The sequence below is a fragment of the Xyrauchen texanus genome, chromosome 2 (genome assembly GCF_025860055.1).
Source record: "Xyrauchen texanus isolate HMW12.3.18 chromosome 2, RBS_HiC_50CHRs, whole genome shotgun sequence".
Classification (NCBI taxonomy): domain Eukaryota; kingdom Metazoa; phylum Chordata; class Actinopteri; order Cypriniformes; family Catostomidae; genus Xyrauchen; species Xyrauchen texanus.
Genome location: NC_068277.1, coordinates 10550776 through 10569574, shown reverse-complemented (window position 1 = coordinate 10569574; position 18799 = coordinate 10550776). Strand labels below are relative to the sequence as shown.

At 37.6% G+C, this 18799-nt stretch overlaps 2 protein-coding genes and 2 non-coding genes across 4 annotated transcripts; all 4 read right to left on the bottom strand.

The window, feature by feature from the left end:
• Positions 1–3953: 3953 nt before the first annotated feature.
• On the bottom strand, positions 3954–7126 carry rpl13 (ribosomal protein L13). The gene is made up of 6 exons (XM_052139369.1): positions 7082–7126; positions 6381–6496; positions 6108–6249; positions 4726–4899; positions 4338–4394; positions 3954–4157 (listed from the first exon to the last, which is right to left on the bottom strand). Exons 2-6 carry the CDS (start codon positions 6482–6484, stop codon positions 3999–4001), a joined length of 636 nt encoding a protein of 211 aa, XP_051995329.1. The 5' UTR covers positions 6485–6496; positions 7082–7126; the 3' UTR covers positions 3954–3998.
• Positions 4460–4544, bottom strand: LOC127619919 (small nucleolar RNA MBII-202). Its single transcript, XR_007967644.1, has one exon. It is a non-coding gene; the product is annotated as a small nucleolar RNA MBII-202 (small nucleolar RNA).
• LOC127619927 (small nucleolar RNA MBII-202) lies at positions 5619–5696 on the bottom strand. The gene has a single exon (XR_007967645.1). It is a non-coding gene; the product is annotated as a small nucleolar RNA MBII-202 (small nucleolar RNA).
• Positions 7127–12463: 5337 nt separating the features above from the next.
• LOC127652921 (glycine cleavage system H protein, mitochondrial-like) lies at positions 12464–17277 on the bottom strand. The gene is made up of 5 exons (XM_052139378.1): positions 17052–17277; positions 14674–14753; positions 13235–13298; positions 13018–13149; positions 12464–12921 (listed from the first exon to the last, which is right to left on the bottom strand). The coding sequence occupies exons 1-5, from the start codon at positions 17200–17202 to the stop codon at positions 12824–12826; spliced, it is 525 nt and encodes a 174-aa protein (XP_051995338.1). The 5' UTR covers positions 17203–17277; the 3' UTR covers positions 12464–12823.
• Between the last annotated feature and the right edge of the window lie 1522 nt (positions 17278–18799).

Genomic DNA, 18799 nt, shown 5'->3' with positions numbered 1-18799 from the left:
CTCATAATCTTAAAGGGATAGTTCACCCAAAAATTAGAATTCTCTCATCGTTTACTCGCCCTCATGCCATCCCAGATGTGGTGACCAGGGGCCGGATTCACAAAACGTTCTTAAGAACAAATTTCTTCTTAACTACCATTTTCTTCTTAATTTCTAACTTAAGAAAACAGTTATGAATATTTAGTATCCCAGATTGTTCTAAAGAAGAAAAAAACAAAACAAAAGCAGCATTGAAATTCTCACAAAACATTTTTTTTAAATCGTCGTCGTATATAACATCTTAAATTTAGGATAAACTCACAGTTGTCTTAAAGAGCAACATGCAGGTTGAATTTATAACTGAATTAATACTTTATATTGTCTGCAGAGGTCTTTTAAAAACACATATGTAGAAATTACTAATGAAATCTCATTTGATGTAGAGATTTTGATGAAAATGTGCTAGGCTCTGGAATACGCCTTTCCCGCTATCAACGCGTCATATGACGTAGGGCGAGGCAAACAAAAGAGCTCGCGGTCAGCGGGTGTTGATGTAGTTAGAGACAGAAAGTTTTAGAGAAGCCATAATGGTAAATTATTGTGTTTTGTGCTGGTTGCACGAATTCCAGCCTGTCAGGACATCGTGTCCATCATTTTCCTTCTAGGAAAAACAAGGCTTTTCGGTCTTGGGTGCGTTTTGTGCAGGTGAAGAGAGCAGACTTCACTGCCGCGTCTGTTACCACACACTCGGTCGTTTGTGGCGCACATTTCACTCCGGAGAATTATCGACCTGGAGATTTGTTGGAGTCTCGGATAGGATTTCGGAGTAAGGACCACGTGAGGCTGATTACTGATGCTGTTCCCTCGGTGCACTCGATGGAATCAAGTCCACCGTAAAAGTTTACACCGGATTTTGGCGCGGGCTGGACTGGAGGACAAAGTGCTAACGTTAGCAGACATTCTGTGCAACGAAAACGAGGACTTAGCAGAGTAAGTCTTACTTTTAATTATTTTAACTCTTAATTTGCTCATAATTATAGGCCTGTGGGCCATCATAGGCATGTTCGTCCACACCGGAGAACTCGGTTTCTTCATTCGCATCCATTGTAACCTGAGCTTGAACTTGACCAGACTCCCTCGCCCATCGCCACTTCCGGTTAGTGCTTTATAGACGCGGAAGTTATTTTATCACAATTTATCTCAAAATATCGTTAATGGCTAAATATATATTACTCCACGTTCAGAAAATCTAGTTGTTTTATCATCAACATACACTATGCTATATAGGGGTGTCCAACCTGCATGTTGCTCTTTAAATTTTAAAAAGTAAGATATTGAATTAATTTACTGGGTTTTTCATGTTGAGTCTTGAAGTCGCAATGGGCTGTTGTTTGTGGTTTTTGACTGTTTTGAGTTTAATTACGTATATTTTTATTTCCAGCTTTCAGACCATGTAATTGTTATCACCAAATTCAAACAATACATTTTGTTTTGAAGCTTCTTAATGTGGTGACCAATCATGCTTATTCAAATGGAGGTGCTGCACCTCTCCATGATCTTTAGAGTTCATAGAAACATAATTATAACATTAAAAATCTGAGACTTTCTTTTTGTATTAAGATTTACCAGTGTTGAAGGATTGAATTTGATGTAGGCTATTAAACAAGGCAACCCTACGGGCAGGCTAATCAGACAATGTCAAAGCATGCGTTTCATTATTAAGAAACGATTTGAGTTTTTCAAGAATTTATCAAGAATTGCACTTACGAACTTCTTATAATTTATCCTAAGAACATTCTTAGAACAAAACAAAAAAAATATCTTAAGAACATTTTCGTAAATTCAGCCCCAAATGCTCCAAAAAGGTAAAACGAATAGTCATATTACTCCAGTGGTTTTAATCAATGTCTTCTGAAGTAATCAGACGGTTTTGGGTGAGAACAGACCTAAATATAACTAATTTTCAGGGAGGATGACTAACAGAAGGGTGAAAAGAAAAATGACACTATGACATATTTAAATATAATTGTTAATATAAACATGTTTTCATTCAAATGAGTCATCTTTCATCTCATTTGAGCAGCACAGACAGTTATTCATTTATTCACTTTTGTGCCACCATCAGGTATAAGCACTTTATGTTATACTTTCTCTGATTCAAAGCATTGTTTTGCGCACTTTCAACACTGTTCGTTCATACTGAATCACACGCGTTACTACAAATGGCCAAGGTAAGCATGCCTACCAAAATGAGTAAGCCAATAAGAAGCTCCTTAATTCACGCTATCTGATTTTTTATAGATTTTTTGTCAACACTATCAAGTTCATGTAACTAATGCGTTAAGCGCTAAAATAGATATCTGCAGTGTAAGCATTGACGACCTAAGTGGATTTGGTTACCTACATACACAAGTTCATTTCAATTAAAAATCGAGAACAAGAGGCCATCGAAACTTAAAGTAGGTGACTTTTATAAAGTGTTGGGAGATGTTCATTTGCAAGGAGAGAAGCATTGATTTTGCATTCAAATAAAGGGAAGTTAATATATTTATTTAAAAAAAAATCTGTGTTATTGATACTAAGCTATGGTTTCTGGTTAGTCTGAGGCCATGAAGTGGTAATACGGCAATCATGTCCTTCTTGTGTATTGCTTGGTCTGTTTTATAGTTCTAATGTTAGGGCGCAGTGTCGGTTTATATTACAATATAATTTTAGACATATACACCAGCTCTAGCTGAATGAACTCCCATACCACAAATAGATTAAGTGGGGATGCAATGCTTACATAATACACCCACAGCCCAATCCATTCACCATTGGATATGACAATCTTAAAACTTCCATGTATGAACTATGTAAACACTTATATTTGAGCATTTGCCACATGGTCCATAAACATCTGTGCTGACAGATTAATGTTTACTGTTCGCACAATGACATATCCATCCAAATTCAGTATTAGGGACAAATCATTTTTCTATCACTAAAATACAGGTGTGGGAGGATAATTTAAGCTAATGCCCCAATAATAAACTGACAACCCCCAACAGTGCATTCTAGGAAGCACATTTCACTTATTTTAAAAACAGCACAAAAGCAGCAAGCAGTTACCATATTGTTGGCATGCATGTTAAAGAGTGCATCCAAGTGTGCTATCCATTCCACCTATAACCCACAAATAAGATTATTAACAAGGCATATTTGAACGTCAATTCATTGACTTAAGAACTTCATATGCATGGACTCGTCTGACAGATCAACACTGCCATCTTCTGGGGAATATTGAACACAGCACTCTCACTCAGCTATGAAGAAGTTCTCCTCACCAAGTCAACTTTACCCAATGCAACTTGGTGCATTCAATTTATACATTTAATCAGGCCCCACTCTATATTGGGGGCCTGGCCCACCAAGGCAACCACATCCCTGACCACCCCTCTAACTGTTTGGCCCACCCAGAAGGTTCTATTTCCCACCTTACATCTCAGAGCTGGTGCTGGTCCTGCATTTAATTGGTATGCATCTCATGCAAGCAGGGATAAGGACAAGGGAACTAAACTCCAAACAATAATGCCAGAATATAATTTTTTCCTTTTTGTCTGAGGATCAAATATGCACTGTAAAAATATTTTCAGTATCCAAAACCTTATAATCCAAGATCACAATGGAATTTGAGCATCATGTTAGCCATCTTCAAGCCTTGAAGGAAATCTACTAGTTTGCAGTAATCGTTCACTCAAATTCAGATATTCGGCGGAATGATTGCCAGCCACCATTTACGTTCATTGCATCTTTTCCAATACACCAAAAGTAAATAGTGACCAACCAAGGCTGTCATTCTTCCAAACATCTCCGTGTTCAATGGAAGTCATACAGGTGTGGAACATCTTGAAACCAAATAAAATGACAAATTTATTTTGAGGAATTACCCCTTTAAAACTAAAGGTTCTTCAAGAAATGAATCCAAAGAAAAGTATTTTTTAAACATTTTATTTTTGAAAGTTCCTTACAAATTCCGTTTATTTCTTCTTTTCTACATCCTGCTCGGCGGCCTCCTTCGCCCTCTTGGCACGGATGCCAAAGAGACGGGCATTGGCACGGGCCATACGCAGGCTGGCAAAGGCCTTGAAGTTCTTCTCATCTTCGGAGATCACGCGGGCCTTCTCTTTCTTGTGAACCTGCGAGAAATATGGACAGTCCCTCAGAAGATGAACACCAAGAACGCAAGCTAGGCCATAGCCAAACTTTTTTTTTCTCCAGAAGTGACAAGTTAAATATTACAAAGAATTGTCTATATAACTATATACATTTTTGCTAATTTCAAGTGCATTATTTAACTGCAGATAATGGATACATACGCTTCTGATGGGCATGACAGGTCCAGTAAGCTGTGTTGCCATCTTGAGCTCCTCCTCCTACAGACACAAAAAAGGAGCGTCACATAACAAGACTAAAATGCACCACTTTGTAGAACATGGTTGTGAATACTACGCAGTCATCAGCAAGAAAAGGGTTCAAGGAAAGGTCATCAAGGATGTGCAGAGATTCCGGAGAATTTGTCATCATTTGACTGCAAACACTGTTAGAGTGGTAGAGCTGAGATCGATTACAATAAACCGTTCTACTGAAAACATGATTGCATGTCTATTGCTCTTATGCATTGAAGAGATGGTCCTTTTTATACCAGAGCACTCACCCAAAAATACACTGAACTAAACCCTAAAATACATTATGAATGTCACTTACAGTGCTGTCGCCCTTCTTAGGTGCAGAAGCCTTTTTGGGGAAGAGGATGAGTTTGGAGCGGTACTCCTTCAGCCTCTGTACATTGGTTTGCAGAGACTCTGAGGATCTGTTGCGACGACGAGAATCGACTGCGATGCCAATGGTGCGGGCAACTTTTTTGTTGATTCCTGCTGCCTGTGACCAGATTAAAGTACAAATGCAACAGACATTAAGTGTGACTTTAATATGATGCTAAATCTGCCCTAAAACGTCACATTTTAAATAATCGTTAAAAGGGATTGTTCACTCAAAAATGGAAATTCTCTCCTTATTTACTCACCCTCATGCCATCACAGATATGTATGAATTACTTCTGCGGAACACGAATGAAGATTTTTAGAAGAATATCTCAGCTCTGTAGGTCCATACAATGAACGTGAATGGTGGCTGGAACTTTAAAGGTCCAAAAAGCACAAAGGCAGCATAAAAGTAAATCCTAACGAATCCAGTGGTTAAATCCATAATTTCAAAAGCGATATGATAGTGTGGGTGAGAAACAGATCAATATTAGTCTTTTTTTTTTAAACTATAAATCCCCCTTTCAAAGCTTTCGGTCTTTGTGCATATTGCCACTCACTGGGCAGGTAGGAGAATTTATAGTGGAAAAAGGACTTCAATATTGATCTTTTACTCACCCACACTATATCGCTTCTGAAGACATGGATTTAACCACTTGAGTCATATGGATTACTTTGATGCTGTCTGTGCGCTTTTTGGACCTTCACAGTTCTGGCCACCATTCACTTGCATTGGAAAAAAATATTTTTGTTTGTATTCAACAGAACTTGTACACATCTGGAATGTTATGAAGGTGAACAAATGAGAACATTCATTTTTGGGTGAAATCACTTTAAGACAAGTACAGTCGTCAGCAAAAAGGGTTCAAGGAGTATCATCAATGAGGTACAGAGATTCCGGAGAATTTGTCATCATCCGACTGTTTCAAATTAGCTAGACCAGCAAATGTAACCAGCTGGACAAGGAGACAAAAAGGCAGTAAAGGGATATTTCCCCCAAAATGTAAACCTGGTCATCATTTACTCACCCTCATGCAGCTCCAAACCTGTATGACTTTCTTCTGCTAAACACAATATTATGAAGAATACTTCAATTGTTTTTGTCCATTCAATGAAAAGTCATTGGGGGAAAAATAATCTTCAAAGCATCCTCCTTTTCCATTTCACAGAAGAAAAAAATGTTTGGAGCGACATGAGGCTGACAAAATGACAATTTTCATATTTGGGTGGAATTTCCCTTTAAGTTTTAAAAGCAAGTAGCATTTCCATTGTCCCCAAGGTTAAACTGGGCTAGGTGGAGTGGAAAAGGCATGGCACCAACATTACCTTCAGCTCCTCCAGGGTGAAACCACGTCCGGAACGGACTTTGTTGTGATACCGGATGGTGGGACACCGGACTGCTGGCCGGAGAGGTCCAGCAACTGGTCTTGGAGCGATACGGCGAGCCTTAGCCTGACGGGCCTTACGCCTGAGAAAAAGTAATAATAATAATAATAATAATAATAAAGAAAAGAGCCTTTCCATTCACTCATACATTCTAGCAAAGACATAAGGCAACTTGAAACACTTTCAATAACATTGGCTGGGATGCTGTCTTACCTGCGGATCTTTCTGGCAGGCTGGTTGAACCAGGTGCGCACTCTCTTCTGCCAATCTTTATGAAAGTGGGGGTTCAAAAGCATGCCATTCCGACTGGGAGCCATGACTGTTCACTCCTTGTGTAAAACAAATTATACCAATCAGCTCTCTAGTTTATCATGGCGAGTTGCATAAATGCTTCCCACAATTCAAGCAGTGTTAACTGAAGCTAGGCACAGACATTCACTGAAGTACACATATGAGATATATTAGTTTATGCAGAGGTTGGACAATAATTACAATCGTTATAACGTCAGCAACACGAGCAAAGGTACTTCATCGCAGATCTTTCGTGACATGCTTGTCGTTGACGGTGCTAGCAAGAGAGCAGCACAATATATATGGACGGTAAATATTGCTGCTAAAACATACTACTGAATGTGAATTCATGTTTAGTTCAATGTGGTCTGGTTCTTATATGGTTGTATTTTTTATGAAAATTACATCAAGCACACTGTTATGGAGAGCAGCGAATGGGAGCACAAGCAGCATAATATATGTTTTTGTTTTACTCAGCAAATTATCAGACTAACAATAAAGGCACATTCGCATACACAACAACATACACTTTTAGGATGGACACGTTAAATTATCCTGCCACGTACCGGTAATAAGGATTACATTGGATAAACTTTTGGTTTATATGAGGAAAATGCACATACCGTCCGAAGCGGGAAATGGCTGAAAAAGGAAAAGGAAATAGCACAGCAGGGTTTTAAAGGATATGAAGAAATGAACCAATAGCAGCGAACGATGCGCCACTCTACCGGAAGTGTGAAGCCGGGTAAGCACGTGGAGGATTTGGGGGCAAATTAAAAGTTTAACAACTTTACGTTTACCAACAACCTCGAGAACGTGAAGGGCATATCATCGGGGGAATTTGACAATAAATACAAACGCAAGTGATCAAGGAAAAAATAAATAAAAAAAAACAAGCTGAAATATATAACAAATACAAATCATCACGTAAACACAATATACTATTTGTTTAATGCAAATCTAGATTAATTGATGCACTTTGTAAATACGTGTTAAACTATCAAAACAGTGATATATTATTTTATTAATAGATCAAATAATGCAATATTGTTTTGTCAATATCATGCCATTTGTTTTTTTGTTTTTGTTTTCACCCCGGAACCAGACTGTTGCGCTGTTTTATTTATTTATTTTTATTATTATTATTTATCGCTTTAATCAATATAACATGACAGTCAGAACAACTGAAAGCATAAGAAATAAATGAAAAGAAAATAATAATAATAATACTTGAAGGTATATCGACAATATACAGAATACAAAAGGCTTTAAATTATACAATATACAATGTATATAACATTAAGATTCAAAAAGGGATATTCAAGGCTTTATACAAGTTAATACTCTTAAGCGCTTTACTGTTTTTACTCCTGTCAACGTATTACCTCTATTTTGAACTGTGTGAAATTTGAATTTCTGTGACAACCTTCAATATCATGCCATAATAGGCCTTTATCACAGTATGTCGTCACATCCGGCTCCAAATAGTAGCGTGACCATACAGGTGAAACTCGAAAAATTAGAATATCGTGCAAAAGTTCAAAGTAAGATATTTCAAGCCTTTATTTGATATAATTTTGATGATTATGGCTTACAGCTTATGAAAACCCCAAATTCAGAATCTCAGAAAATTAGAATATTGTGAAAAGGTTCAGTATTGTAGGCTCAAAGTGTCACACTCTAATCAGCTAAACACCTGCAAAGGGTTCCTGAGCCTTTAAATGGTCTCTCAGTCTGGTTCAGTTGAATTCACAATCATGGGGAAGACTGCTGACCTGACAGTTGTGCAGAAAACCATCATTGACACCCTCCACAAGGCGGGAAAGCCTCAAAAGGTAATTGCAAAAGAAATTGGATGTTCTCAAAGTGCTGTATCAAAGCACATTAATAGAAAGTTAAGTGGAAGGGAAAAGTGTGGAAGAAAAAGGTGCACAAGCAGCAGGGATGACCGTAGCCTGGAGAGGATTGTCAGGAAAAGGCCATTCAAATGTGTGGGGAGCTTCACAAGGAGTGGACTGAGGCTTCAAATGTCGTATTCCTCTTGACAAGCCGCTCCTGAACAACAAACAACGTCAGAAGCGTCTTACCTGGGCTAAAGAAAAAGAACTGGTCTGTTGCTCAGTGGTCCAAAGTCCTCTTTTCTGATGAGAGCAAATTTTGCATCTCATTTGGAAACCAAGGTCCCACAGTCTGGAGGAAGAATGGAGAGGCACACAATCCAAGATGCTTGAAGTCCAGTGTGAAGTTTCCACAGTCTGTGTTGGTTTGGGGAGCCATGTCATCGGCTGGTGTTGGTCCACTGTGCTTTATTAAGTCCAGAGTCAACGCAGCCGCTCTACCGGGACATTTTAGAGCACTTCATGCTTCCTTCAGCAGACAAGCTTTATGGAGATGCTGACTTCATTTTCCAGCAGGACTTGGCACCTGCCCACACTGCCAAAAGTACCAAAACCTGGTTCAATGACCATGGTATTACTGTGCTTGATTGGCCAGCAAACTCGCAGTGACCTGAACCCCATAGAGAATCTATGGGGCATTGCCAAGAGAAAGATGAGAGACATGAGACCAAACAATGCAGAAGAGCTGAAGGCCGCTATTGAAGCATCTTGGTCTTCCATAACACCTCAGCAGTGCCACAGGCTGATAGCATCCATGCCACGCCGCATTGAGGCAGTAATTAATGCAAAGGGGCCCAAACCAAGTACTGAGTACATATGCATGATTATACTTTTCAGAGGGCCGACATTTCTGTATTTAAAATCCTTTTTTTTTTTTTATTGATTTCATGTAATATTCTAATTTTCTGAGATTCTGAATTTGGGGTTTTCATAAGCTGTAAGCCATAATCTTAAAAATTATATCAAATAAAGGCTTGAAATATCTTACTTTGCTTGTAATGAGTCTATATAATATATTAGTTTCACCTTTAAGTTGAATTACTGAAATTAATGAACTTTTGCACGATATTCAAATTTTTCGAGTTTCACCTGTACATCTGACCGTTGATCTGTCTATGATTCCAGATCTAAATATAAGTATTAAGGATAATTTAACTGTATATACAGTTGAGATGATAGAAGGTTAATGGCATTACAGTGGGTAGAACAAAATACATTAAAAAAGGTCACATTATTTCAGGTTCATTATCAGTCTATGTCATCCCAAAACAGACCTGATATACTCTATGAAGTATATGAAACTGTATTCATATTACATCGTAAAGAAACAGGAGTCAGGTTTATGTGGATTCCAGCTCATAGGGGCATTGAGGGGAATAAGATGGCAGACTAACTGGCTAAACATGCCTTGAAACAGGGTAGAATGATGGAGGTAGCTTTTAGTAAAGCGGAAGCTAAAGCAGTAATACAGATTAACATTGTGAATACTTGGCAAAAGTAATGGAATTAAGGATACAAAGGACGTTATCTATATAAAATAAAGCAAAAGGTGTGAAGAATGGAAACAATAGGCAGAAACTCCAGAGAGCAAGCAATCATATCACGGCTGAGGTTATGACACACAGGGTTAAATAAAACAATTAATTTAATAGGGAATCATCCATCAGGTCTGTGTGAGTGTGGATTAGAAGAAGAAACATGCAATCTGTCGCTGTCAAAAATATGAAATAGAAAAAAGATAAAGGAGGAATTAAAGTAATGTGGGGTGAGTGTATTAAACCTTAAGAATTGAGCTAATATTGAAGATGGGAAGTATAAAGCCTTATTTGAGACTGTCAATCTGCGCATTTTATCACGTTGCATGTTGAGCATGTTACCGTGGAGACCTAGTGCGTGTGGAGACTTCACGCTATTCTCCGCGGCATCCACGCTCAACTCACCATGCATACCACCGAGAGCGAACCACATTATAGCGACCATGAGGAGGTTACCCCATGTGACTCTACTCTCCCTAGCAACCGGGCCAATTTGGCTGCTTAGGAGACCTGACTGGAGTCATTCAGCACGCCCTGGATTTGAACCCGTGACTCCAGGGGTGGTAGTCAGCGTCTTTACTCGCTGAGCTACCCAGGCCCCACCTTATTTGATTTTTTTAAAAGAAGCTGGACTAATGAAGAGAATTTAGTTGTTTTTTTCCCTTCTCCCTAGTATTAATGGAAATACGGCACTCTGACCCACACTCCAGCATAGCAGATGGCGGTAATGCACCTTAAACGTTAGTTGCCTCCCGCCATTAAACAGAAGAAGATCTGTCTATGGACGATCACAGTTTTCCTAAATAAATTAAGCCAACTTGGATGCACTTGGCAGTAACCTCAGGTGTTTAATAGTTTCTTTGGATTAACACATCACTTCACCATGTGTTATCTACCACTTTAATGTGTAATATTATCCGAGCGAGTCGATTATTATTGAAGTTTTCCCAGTTCACGAGGAGCTGCGCACGCTGTTCAGCTTATATTCCCAGAGGATTATTGCACTCAACTCAAGTCTGAAGAGACAGCGTTTAAGTGTTTTAATGTCATTGTTTTCACTATTGTAAATATAGTTGTAGACACTGGGATATTTTAATCTAAATGTTTTATTTACATTGCATTTGGTTGAGACTCCCGAGTGGACACTTCCCCAAATATCTTACTCAAACCACAAGTATATAACTCCACGTTTACAATGAGTAAACCAGTATTGGGTGTGATGCATTACTAAGAAATGAATTACTGTAATTAAATTACTTTTTCATTGAAAAAAAAAGTAAAGTAAGGGATTACTCAAATTTTTCAGTTATTTTATTACAGTTACTTCTGATGTAATTGTGTTAAATACTTTATAGACTATAGAAAAATCCTATATAGGGAAATTTAACATCTTATGTCAAAATAGACATTTTCTAATTGAACCGTGGCCCCATTAAATTCTTTGGCCAGTTCATGAATAATTTATTTGATTTTATATAATTTGAAAGAATTAAAAGATTAGTTTCATGTCTATCCTTGTATTGTTCATCTGGTTGAGGTTGATGTGGGTTTTTAGAAAGTAATTAGTAACAAGTAATGCAATTAACCTTGAGACAGAGTACTTAGTACAGTAATGTAATTACACTGTAGAAAATGTAATTAGTAGTTAGTAATTAATTACTTTTTTAGAGTAACTTACCCAACACTGATTATTATAAATACATGATATATATATATATTTCTTTTTTTTACTCAGGCACAACGTAAAATGTATATGCTCTTTTGAATTGCTCTCTAGGGGGTATTATAAGGCCAACCATGATTTCCCTCTCACAAATATAAAGATATAACTTCCACAATGACAAACTTTTTATGAAAAATTGTTCAATAGCTTAGGTTCTTATTTTCTTCCATGCACAACATAGGTTTATTTATTTATGATTGAATTACACCTGGTTTTTACCCGAGAACATTTTCAATGTGTCATGTGCAAGCAGCACTTGATCATTTATATGAAGCAGTGTTTGCATGTCAAGACACCAGCAAAGCTTGTCAACTCGCCTATTTTTCTTTCCTCTTCTCCAGTATAAGAACTTCTTAGCCGTTCAATACAATATAGATAATAGTAATAATATACATTTAAATTTGCCATTATATGTCTATTGTTGATACTGTTACATATGTCACAATAAAAAGCACTAAGCAAATTATCTATATTTGTTACATGACATCAAACATCTGCGTTTACTTAGATGACATCGAAATTGAGATAAGATATTGTAATCATTTAAAATCCTTTAAATCTCAAAATAAATGGCATTTGACTAAATAGTTTATTACATTGACAAATGGAGGTGGTGGTGGGGGGTACTTCACAAGAAATTCGATTTATATCCTTTTTAGCAAAGGTTTCCAATTTTCTTCAGGTTTGCAGAAAAAGTTACTCTGGTAACCGATTCATTAATCATTGATCCCGGGAACACTGAAACTCATCTGTCTTAATCTAAGGGCAAAGGTCAAGGTGTGCTGGGCTGCAGTGTGGTCATGCAAACCGAAAAGTTCATTCCACAATGAAACCCACAGATCAAAAAGTAAAATTTTCCATTTTATTGCATTATGTGTGTTACTGTAGTGGCACCCACGTTATATTGACAAATGTACTATTTAAGACAATCAGCAGAGCCAGCTCCTCCCATCACATAAAGCACCTCAAACACCAAAAGCCCTTTGAAATATTTGGCTTTTTAAACAGCAAAACACATGACAGTTTTGTTAAAACTACCACATTACAAATGAGTATTATGGTGGAAAAATAATTACAAAATCATAATAAATAGATTTCAAATAATTGTATTAGTACTCATTCTAACCGTGGCATCCTAAAGAAGCCATTTTTCATTTTTAAAAGGCTCTGAATGATTAATAACAACAAATAGTGACATTTTCAATACATTTATGAATCAAGGGATTTGATGAAATTTTCATAAGCAGCTTTATCCATGAGGGCATCAAGTTCTGCAGGTTTCTCTATGGTCATCTTAATTAGCCATCCTTAAAAAGAGAGAACGTTTTAGTGGTATACTGTATAATACATCCCCAAATAAAGCATTTAGCCATTTCAGTACAATAAGCATATTCTACACTCACCGCCTTCGTAGCAGGCAGAATTGACTAGTCCAGGGTTATCTGCCAGCTTTGTGTTGATTTCGGTGACCTCTCCAGACAGTGGAGAATACAACTCGCTAGCAGCTTTGACACTCTCTAAAGCACCAAACTCATCTGAAAGAAAATTACCATTCATGTTGCCTGTGCTATAACACACAAAAGGCATAAGATGGATAATTAAAATGATATAAATTTTCACCCATTTGTTCAAGTCTTGTTCCCACCTCTGGAAGCCCACAGTAAACCACATCACCTAATGCTTCCTATGGTGAAAAGAAGTGGGGAAAGTTTCAAAACATCTATTTCATAGCAAACTTAAGAACTCCACAATATTGCAATTATATTGGTGTACTTTGAAAAAAAAGATTAAACGTTCTATATTGAATAATTTAGTTTAACCGTGAATTTATAAGTATTAAGTAAATTCTACATTTGTACTTAATTTCAAACATGTAAAAATGAACGATCTAGCTTATAAATATTCCTTGTTTGTTTGTTATATATATTATTCTCCCTAATTTGGAATGCCCAATTCCCTCTAGGTCCTCATGGTGGCATAGTGACATAGTGATTGGCAATTGAGACTGCCAATCCACGCATCTTATTACGTGGCTTGTTGAGTGTGTTACCGTACCGAGGACACTTAGTGCGTGTGGAGGCTTCACGCTATTCTCCGCGGCATCCACGCACAACTCACCACGCATCCCACCGAGAGCGAGAACCACATTATGGCGACCACAAGGAAGTTAACCCAGTGTGACTCTACCCACCCTTGTAACCAGGCCAATTGGCGGCTTAGGAGTCACTCAGCATGCCCTGGGTTCGAACTAGTGACTCCAGGTGTGGTAGTCAGCATCTTTACTTGCTGAGCTACCCAGGTAGAAAACCTAAAGACGACGACCTATTTATTCGCCAATTTGAGTAAATTTCACAGGTAAATAAAAGGAGTAGATTTTACTTCACTTTTCAAAGCTGGTGTTCCCAGCATGCACCAGGCTTGAATAATTAAAGAGTTTGCATTGTTTCACTGTTTTCAAGTTAATTTAACAGTTTTTGTGTTGATGTTGTTGTTACGTTTGGTAACTTCTTATTTTGTGAAGTTAAATTTCCTTAGAAAATTACAAGTAGATTTTACTTAATTTTATACCATTGAAATTTCCTTGCAAAAACTTGCCAGATAAAGTTATTCTTACTAGAATTTTTTTCAGTATACAGAAACATGAAATAATACTAAAATAATAAAACCTGAAATCAAATTTGACCCCATTTACTTTCTTAATACAAGCACAACGACTTATTGCGCACTTTATTCCAAAGACTGAAACTCCGCCTCTGAAACGACTTTCCTTTTCAGTTGACAAAGTCCTCTTATTTTTCAACCTCTGCCCTAACCACCCGTCATATAGAGGAAGCTATCTGCAACTATCGGTCCAAGTTTTCACAGATAACCGATAGTTGCTTAAATAAATCAGTTTAACCGATATATCGGTCTACTCTAGTTGCAAATGCTATTTCATGTTGACTTTAAGGTGCATTACAATTCAGAAGTAGAAAGAAACAACAGATTTACAAGATAAAACATATGAAATAGATTTATATGCCACATCTAAACATTTACAGAGGTCGTAAAGGGCAAACCTGAGCATAGTTGCTGATGCCAACTGTACCCACACCCCCCTCTATTCGCACCCACTCATGTTTGTCTGTATATTTCAGAGCTGTGGAGACACAAAAGAATAAATAAAAAAAAAACATTAGAATAAAATGGAACCAATTATTATACAACAATGCGTTAGACTTTGTTTTCAAGGACTGTTCATGCGATATAAATATTAACTTATTAACCAGCTGATGAACATTGAACTACGTAAGGTTAAAATAAGTTTAATGTTTATGGATTGGCCCCATTCACTTTTATTGTATGTGTCTTACTGAAACCACAATTTTTGCTTTGTTTAAAAAAATAAATGTGTTAATCAATATTATGCCACAATTGCTGTCTATTGAGCTTAACTTGTATTGAACCCGGAACATTTCTTTAATGTTGCATTACTAACTTCCAGATTTGATGCTTTTCCCTGTTACTTTAGTAGGTTTTCTCTTTTCACGGTCTACGTTTTAATATCATTGTACTGAATAGAAAGTTGAAGGGTAACATGGTGCAATCATTGAGGCAGTCGTAAAAGGTCAAGTTGAGACATGCAGAACATGCAGATATTTCCCGGTGACTCGTTCGTTTTTATCTGATCATTTTAAAACATTTCTGGATTCAGACCAAAAGATCTTGCACAACACAGAAAAAAAAAAACAAGATATGAATCTCGAGAAAAAACAATGATTCTTATTACCAATAGATTACACTACAAAATATTAAGTGTTTAGGAGCATCACAATCCTTCAGATGAGCACATATGTGAATGTGTTTGCACACACAAAGATTTGGGACACGTGGACACACACACACACAAAATGTGAGTTGAGCGCTCTTTTAGCATCGTTTTTTTGTGCTCGTTTGAATCTGAATAGTCTACTGTAAGTAACGATATGTCATTGTCTATTTTATATACACTCCTGTTTATTATATTCAAGTGTCTGTGGGAATTTCCTCCACTGCAGTTTGGCCTTTGAGTGTGTGAAATGTGTTCATTGCATTCTTCAAATTGAAATCTTTCCAACGATATACAACACATGGCCATCTCATCTTTTTATGGGTTTGCCAACTCTGAATATAATTGTTGCGATACCAAATATTGCAATTGATGAACACTAAACAGTTCTTATTTGTCAGCAAATTAAAAAGCATAATTTAAGAACTGGTAGGATCAGCTATATGAATTGTAAAATCCAGAATCCAAGCTTTAAAAATTACACCTATTTTGTTAAGATCAAGCAAGTGATTAATTTATATTTATATATATATATATATATATATATATATATATATGATAGATAGATAGATAGATAGATATAAAAGGCTGATAAAAAGATCTAATGCAACATCTTGTGATAATATATGCAATATGAGAGATTTATAAACAATCTTAGTGGGCCCAGGGACACAAAATTAACATAACACAAGGGTTAAATTCTGTGCTGCATAAATGTAAAAATAATATTTCTCCATATCAATTAAACTGTAGTTCTTAGGAAGGCTGTCTGGCTGCTGCCATGTTTCCCAGAGGAGCAATGCTTCAGTTAACTGCATCCAGCATTCCAGCATCAGCCCATGCAGAAGAAATACAGGTTTAAACCAGATTGTGAAGAGGGCTGGATGTTGAAGCATGGCTAGGCTATGAAAGACAGTCTTGCTGTGATTTTTTTTTATTTATTTATTTTTTTTACTTGGACATCAGAGGGAATATTTGTTGTTCGAAATCATTCTGAAGGTGATGCTTTACAGTGTCTGATTTAATATATAAATAATATTAGTATGTAGCGAATGGCAAAGGGCCTCAAACTTCAGGGTCACGAGATGCGGCACGTTCTTAACTAACTTTAATTAGCTTCGTTACACGATCTGAAGACAATTAAATCCACATTTGAAACGACAACAGCAGAAAAATAGAAACAAATAACACACTTTGGGGCTGTTCTGACCGAACGCGTAAAATAGACGCAACGCAACGGTTTCAGGACGCGTTTTTAAAAGCGGACGTTCTTCTTAACCGGACACGCCTAAACATCAGCGAGACGAGACACAACGGTCGGTTCAGACGTAACGAGAAACAATTAAAAACAGCGCGAACGGGCGCAAAACGTGTTCAGCGTGAACAGCCCCTTAAAATAAATTATGGAATCTACAAAATTCCATTCTGACCATTATGACGTAACCGTGAAAGTTATGCTGTTATAAACGTTTAACCTTTAAAACAAATCGGTTGATCCGCGTTTGTAGAATAGAATCTAGCATATCAAAGTCCTTGAGAAAAAAGAAAAAAAATCCTAATGCAAACAGGAATGGCTGCAAAGCTACATGTGAGCTGGAGTTGATCTACTCAAAAGTTATTTTTTTTTACCTTCCGAGTGCCGCGAGCTCGTGCAAAGCGTCCTTAAATTGTTTGGTCTTCGAAGAATTTGGCACGTCGAGATGTGTGCAGGTCTTGTGAGCAGGGGCAATGCTGCCAAAAAGTTTGCCGAAACGCATCGGAGCGCAGCACACATCGCCATCTTCACCGATGCACTTTAAACATGAAATAACAGGCTGATGCACTTGACCGTGTGAGGGGCGCGCGCGGTAGATGGAAGCGCGCTCCCGCTGAAACACAGGAATCACGGTGCTGATAAATTACACTGAGATTAGAGTTATCGATAACAACAAGAACATTGGCACAGACTAAACGAGCGGTCAGACAAAGTTCAAGCTGGTGATGAAAATCCAATCACATTGCATGATGCAATCAGGCGGATCTGTATGTTACTGCAGCTAGTACAAGAAAATTAAATAAAAATCCCTTGTATTTAAAAAACAACTTTAATTTCAAATCCACTTAGTTTAAGCCTAACTGTGGCCCCAAGTATTTGGACACTTAAGATACACTTTAAAGGTCTAACTGCCATTGCATTAGAGAATAAAGTATCAAATCAATTGATCTGCAAATAAATAACTTTATTTTTAGCCATTTTTGCAATTACTTTGAATCATGTCTTCCCAAGTGCTTGTATGCAGTCGGTCACCCTCATGTTCACACAGGTGTAGTTCATCACATTAACTATAGGCATGTTCCACGTGGTATGAACAGCATATCTATTGTTTAAAAGTGTAAAACCAAACACACTTCTTTGTATAAAATTATTCACTTGAAATGCATTTACACAAGTTGATTTAATGTTTTAAGTAATGCAACGAGGTTCATATTTGTTGGGACTACTGTAGACAAGCATTTTAATTGTTCAAAAACCTTTTTCAATGCTTAAGTTTTTAATGATAACTACTACCATTAAAGGTGCACTCAGTAATTTATTGTTTATATAATCTTGGACATACAGTGACACTTAGTGGTATGGCTGCAGCATCATACAAACAATAGTTTAAGTTAATGCTCTGGGGCCTGGGTAGCACAGCAAGTAAAGACGCTGACTACCACACCTGGAGTCACTAGTTCATATCCAGGGCATGCTGAGTGACTCCAGCCAGGCCTCCCAAGAAACCAATTGGCCTGGTTGCTAGGGTGGTGGGTAGAGTCACGTTGGGGTAACCTCCTCGTGGTCGCCATAATGTGGTTCTCGGTGAGGCACGTGGAAAGTTGTGTCAATACCGCGGAGAATAGCGTGAAGCCTCCACACGCACTAGGTCTCTGCGGTAACACGTTCTCAGACACAGAAGTAACTGAGATTCGTCCTCCACCACCTGGATTGAGGAGAGTCACTATGCTTAGAAAGCACTGGGAATTGGGCCTTCCAAATTGGGGAAAAAAAAAAAAGTGCGCAAATAAATAAAATGTCCAGCCTCTTGTTATATCTAGACTTGAATACTGCAGAGCTCTTCCTGCAAGACGTCCTGCAAGTATAGTCAAACCTCTGCAATTGTTCCAGAATGTGGTGGCACGACTGGTCTTCAACAGGTCACGTCACGCCACTTTTCTGCATCGATCTGCACTGTTGCTGGCATAAATTTCAAGGCATTGATGCTTGCTTACAGAACCACTAGCTCAGCACCCCCTATCTACACTCGCTACTAAGAGTCTATGTGATCTCCAGCTTACAATCAGCAGATGAGCGGCACCTTGTGAATCCATCTCACAGAGGCACAAAATCACTTTCCTGA